Genomic DNA, 6,057 nt, shown 5'->3' with positions numbered 1-6,057 from the left:
CTAGGGCCACATGTGGGATATTTCTAAAAACTGCAGAATCTGGGCAATAAATAATAAGTTACATTTCTCTGGTAAAACCTTCTGTGGTACTGAAAAAAATGTATTACAAATGAATTTTGTAAATAAAAAATGAAATTTGAAAATGTTACCTCTACTTTTCTTTAATTCCTGTGAAACGCCTAAAGGGTTAAAACACTTTCTGAATGCTGTTTTGAATACTTTGAGGGGTGCAGTTTTCAAAATGGGGTGATTTATGGGGACTTTCTAATATATAAGGCCCTCAAAGCCAGTTCAGAACTGAACTGGACCCTGAAAAAATAGGCTTTTGAAATTTTATTGAAAATATGAGAAATCGCTGCTAAAGTTCTAAGCCGTGTAACGTCCTAGAAAAATAAAAAATGTTGGGAAATGTATGGGAAATGTTAACTAGTCACTATTTTGTGTGGTATTACTATCTGTTTTACACGTAGATACATTTAAATTTAGAAAAATGCAAATTTTTGCAAATTTTCTCCAAATCTTGGTGTTTTTTACAAATAAATATTGAATTTATCAACCAAATTTTTTCACTAACATAAAGTACAATATGTCACGAGAAAATCTCAGAATCGCTTGGATAGGTAAAAGCATTCCCAAGTTATTATCACATAAAGTGACAAGTCAAATTTGAAAAATCGGCTTCGTCCTGAAGGCCAAAACAGGCTCAGTCCTGAAGGGGTTAAAGCGGAGATCACGCTGGGCATGGAAAGGAGAACTGTATGATGCTGATTGGACAGGGTCATACAGAAAACATTACACCACCCAGAGTGAAAAGAGTAACCTCCCATTTGGCAAGTATAGCCATATTAGCATATTTAGAAAAATGCTCATAACTTTGCAAATAATAAACGTTTTTGAAAAGAATTTACACTGTAGTGATCAGCATCATAGCGCCTATTAGATTAGTTAGGAGATAGGGCCAGTGGCGTAGCTATAGGGGTCGCAGCGGTCGCAGTTGCGACCGGGCCCCTAAGCCTGGGGGGGCCCACGGGCCCCCGTTGCCATACAGCATGTTTTCTAACTAAATCTTCTGTGCCGTGAAGCCGGCACTTCCGGGTTACGGTCACACGGTACACTTAGTGTACCGTGTGACCGTGTTGTCACGTGACACGGCTTCCAGACAGAGCAGAAGAGTCGGTGCGGAGGACTCCAGGTAAGCTGCAGTGTAATGTAATGTATTGTGTTGTAACGTTATGTATTGTAATGTAATGTATGTGATGCCTTGTAATGTATTGTGTTGTATGCGGAGGAGAGGGGGGAGCGTTAAATCACAGCCCCCCTCTCCTCCACCGCAAACTGCACAATACAGTATAATACACATGAGTGTATGAGAGCGGGGCTGCGGTAGTGTAATACAGTCACTGCCCCGCTCCTGAGTCCTGATAACAAGTGCGCGCTGTCAGGATGATGTGATGCGGCCGGCACTGCACTAATGAGCGTCGGCACTGAAGACAGAACATGGTGGGCGCGCTACAAAACACCCCCATGTTCTGTCCTCAATGCCTGAACCGCCGCTCATTAGTGCAGCGCCGGCCGCATCTCCTCATGCTGACCGCGCGCGCACTTATATCAGGAGCGGGGCATTGGCGGTATTACACAGCTGCAGCCCCGCTCTATAACGGCGGAGATCAAAGAAACCGCTCATCTCCGCCGCTATTCTCCTGAATGCTGCGATCAAAGCTGACTGCAGCATTCAGGGGAAAATGAGAAGGGGGGATGCCCCTGGATTGCGTCACAGGGAATTCCTGTGACGCGATTAAGGGACATGCCATATATGGGCAGACAGCCCAGGGTCTGTTGAAGGACCCCAGGGCTGTCCTACCATATTTCCTGTTGTTAGGGCATACTGAGGTATGTCCTAACAACTGCCTGTGTACTATCCGTACACAGGCTAATGTACTGGCGTATAGCTATAGGCCAGTACATTGAAGTTTAAAAATAAAATAAAAACAAAGTAATGTTAAATAAAAAAATTACACATACACCTATTTTATAATAAACTTTAAAATAAGTCTCAATACATAAAATATACACATCCGGTATTGGCGCGCCCGTAATAACCTGCACAACAATTTTTTTGCATCATTTATGATGTGTACTCTGTAAAAAAATAAAATAAAAATTGCTTTCTATCACTTAGGCCCCATTCACACGACCGGGCATGGAAAGGAGAACTGTATGATGCTGATTGGACAGGGTCATACAGAAAACATTACACCACCCAGAGTGAAAAGAGTAACCTCCCATTTGGCAAGTATAGCCATATTAGCATATTTAGAAAAATGCTCATAACTTTGCAAATAATAAACGTTTTTGAAAAGAATTTACACTGTAGTGATCAGCATCATAGCGCCTATTAGATTAGTTAGGAGATAGGGCCAGTGGCGTAGCTATAGGGGTCGCAGCGGTCGCAGTTGCGACCGGGCCCCTAAGCCTGGGGGGGCCCACGGGCCCCCGTTGCCATACAGCATGTTTTCTAACTAAATCTTCTGTGCCGTGAAGCCGGCACTTCCGGGTTACGGTCACACGGTACACTTAGTGTACCGTGTGACCGTGTTGTCACGTGACACGGCTTCCAGACAGAGCAGAAGAGTCGGTGCGGAGGACTCCAGGTAAGCTGCAGTGTAATGTAATGTATTGTGTTGTAACGTTATGTATTGTAATGTAATGTATGTGATGCCTTGTAATGTATTGTGTTGTATGCGGAGGAGAGGGGGGAGCGTTAAATCACAGCCCCCCTCTCCTCCACCGCAAACTGCACAATACAGTATAATACACATGAGTGTATGAGAGCGGGGCTGCGGTAGTGTAATACAGTCACTGCCCCGCTCCTGAGTCCTGATAACAAGTGCGCGCTGTCAGGATGATGTGATGCGGCCGGCACTGCACTAATGAGCGTCGGCACTGAAGACAGAACATGGTGGGCGCGCTACAAAACACCCCCATGTTCTGTCCTCAATGCCTGAACCGCCGCTCATTAGTGCAGCGCCGGCCGCATCTCCTCATGCTGACCGCGCGCGCACTTATATCAGGAGCGGGGCATTGGCGGTATTACACAGCTGCAGCCCCGCTCTATAACGGCGGAGATCAAAGAAACCGCTCATCTCCGCCGCTATTCTCCTGAATGCTGCGATCAAAGCTGACTGCAGCATTCAGGGGAAAATGAGAAGGGGGGATGCCCCTGGATTGCGTCACAGGGAATTCCTGTGACGCGATTAAGGGACATGCCATATATGGGCAGACAGCCCAGGGTCTGTTGAAGGACCCCAGGGCTGTCCTACCATATTTCCTGTTGTTAGGGCATACTGAGGTATGTCCTAACAACTGCCTGTGTACTATCCGTACACAGGCTAATGTACTGGCGTATAGCTATAGGCCAGTACATTGAAGTTTAAAAATAAAATAAAAACAAAGTAATGTTAAATAAAAAAATTACACATACACCTATTTTATAATAAACTTTAAAATAAGTCTCAATACATAAAATATACACATCCGGTATTGGCGCGCCCGTAATAACCTGCACAACAATTTTTTTGCATCATTTATGATGTGTACTCTGTAAAAAAATAAAATAAAAATTGCTTTCTATCACTTAGGCCCCATTCACACGACCGTGCCCGCAAAATGCAAAAGGACGGACATGTTCCATAATTTTCGGAACATTTCTACGGCACGGACACCCATCCGTAGCGCTACGGAAATGTGTCCGCGCTCAATGAAAGTGAATGGAGGTTATTTACGGTCGTGTGCATGGGGCCTAATTGTGAGGCACGAGGTGCGATGATGAATTTAACCTCCATGTGCCGCACATTAATAGGAATTAACCCCATCATGTACCTCACACATTAACCCATTATGACTGAGAAACATGATGAGGTTAATTACTATTAATGTGAGGCACGTGGAGGTTCAAAATTCATCACACCTCGCGCCTCACATCAGAAAAGGGAAGAACTTTTTATTTTATTTTATTACTGTTGGCAAAGTAAACGAAGTATCGGTATCGAAGTCCAAATTTTGGTATCGTGACATCCCTACACTTGGATCGCGTCCCCCTGGGGGTTCGTGAGTCACTCCAGGTCCCGGTTCCAATCAATGCTGGAGCAAGGAGCTGACATCTCCTTGATCCAGCATTCCCTGTGCCGTGAGCGGCTCGACGCAGGCAGGCGGGATGTAGCGACATCATCGCGCCTGCCTGCGCTGAGTCACTCATAGTACACACCGGAGGAGGCGAAGGATCCTCCACTCGACGTGGGAACGGGGATAGGTAAGTAATTATGCACATATGGGCGCATTATACTGTATGGGGGGGCTGATATTGCGGGGGGGGGGGGCATTATACTGTATGGGGGGCTGATATGGGGAGCATTATACGGTATGGGGCTATTATGGGGGGGCAGTATACGGTATGGGGCTATTATGGGGGGCAGTATACGTTATGGGGCATTATACTGTGTGGGGGCAGCTATGGGAGCATTAACTGTGTGGGGGCATTATACTATGGGGGCTGTTGGGCAAGGCGTCTGGGCATAGGAGCGCGCAGGGGTCTGATGATGATGGTGGTGGTGCTGGGGAGGGGTAGGGGGGCCCCCAAGCTGAATTCTTGCACCCGGGCCCATGAGCCTTTAGCTACGCCCCTGGATAGGGCATTAATAAACTGGTGACAGATCCTCTTTAAGGGGTTAACAGTATGCGGTTAGCTCCCATTAGATTATGTTTTAAACGTATATCTTTGCAGTGGATTTGCAGCTCTGTATGAGAACATCGGAGCTCCTATTGGTGTAAAGAAATATTATGGAGAACTGGTGCAAAAAAACTGCTGTGTTGCTGGGTGCCATATTATATTTCCCGCGCAATGCAGAGCTGTCGCTGGGGGTTACAGAACACGGACCTTGGGTGAGCAGATCACTGGTGTTCCAGAAGAAAGTGATGTTAGGGATTGTGCAAATCTCCAACCAATATCAAATAGGTCCTGACCCTTCACCCATAACATGTCAGGGACTTCTCACTACATTGCAGGTAGACACGTGACACGACAAGGCGCATTTCACCCCCACATTTTAGAAAAATCTTGCTTTGCAGAGAAACCTTTTTACTTCAGTTCTAAAGTTCCAATAAAACTGTCCCCACACGCGGTGTACGCTGATTGCATGCACAACGGATCACCTGAAATCACAAAGCCAATCTAATTTATACGTAAAAGCTCCTCGTCCAATCAGCTTACGCCTTGTTGCTAGGGGCAGCAAAGAGATTGACTGAATGCCTAGCTATGATTGGTCCGACACTTCCCTTTACGTCATGACGGGAGGGTGGAGAGAAAATGTCCGACTTCCATCGCTGATTGGTGAAGCGTCTTCCCGCTGACTGGTGATGTTCGGCGCAGCCAATCCGCCGTGCGCCTGGGAGCGGAGGTGACGTAGTGTGATTGACTGATGCTGGAGGAGAACTGGTGTTATTATTGCTGTTTCGTTTCTTCTTCTGGCTCCGCTCCGAGTCTCCCGCTGCTTTCAGGCTCCTGGATCGCGCTGTCTCCGGGATGTGCCTGTGTTCAATATGGAAAGCAAGCGCGTGGAGGTTCCCCACGGAGTCCTGGACGACCTGTGCAGGTAACGGCTATGTTACCCCTTGTTAGAGTAACTCTGGCCGTAGTACTACAAGCCTCAGCATCAACTCTCACCTTGCTGGGACTTGTAGTACACCGTAGAAAAGCAGCCTCTGTCCCATTATATGATGTGTGAATTCTATCTTTTCATTGGGGTTACGTCTATAAATGCTGAACACTGTATTTATCAAGCCCCTGGCACTTTTACCAAGGTTTTCTGTCACTTTGCCATCTTGAAAAATGGTGCTAAACTGGCAGGTACAACCTGGGGCATCTTCTGACCTGTCATCAGTGGGGTCTGAGCCCTGTGACCCTCACAAATCGCTAGAATAAAGGGGCCACCTGTTACCGGAATCTCGCGCGGAGTCTGGGTTTACTTTTTGCTGATTGTGTATTTTTTGGGTGGTCTCGTG

General features: G+C 46.5%; 1 protein-coding gene across 2 annotated transcripts in view; it reads left to right on the top strand.

Annotated features, from left to right (window-relative positions):
* Window positions 1-5,365: 5,365 nt before the first annotated feature.
* DCP2 (decapping mRNA 2) overlaps window positions 5,366-6,057 on the top strand; it is a 32,465-nt gene continuing 31,773 nt past the window's right edge. Inside the window, exon 1 of one of the 2 annotated variants that reach the window (XM_075836647.1) lies at window positions 5,366-5,648. In XM_075836647.1, the coding sequence (XP_075692762.1) occupies window positions 5,596-5,648 (53 nt within the window). In that variant the 5' untranslated portion in view covers window positions 5,366-5,595. The remainder of the gene's footprint in view (window positions 5,649-6,057) is intronic. The other variant, XM_075836642.1, reaches the window with a different exon arrangement.

This window comes from Rhinoderma darwinii, chromosome 1 (genome assembly GCF_050947455.1).
Source record: "Rhinoderma darwinii isolate aRhiDar2 chromosome 1, aRhiDar2.hap1, whole genome shotgun sequence".
NCBI lineage: Eukaryota > Metazoa > Chordata > Amphibia > Anura > Rhinodermatidae > Rhinoderma > Rhinoderma darwinii.
The sequence above is the reverse complement of the archived record's forward strand: the minus strand, read 5'-3'. Positions and strand labels throughout refer to the sequence as shown.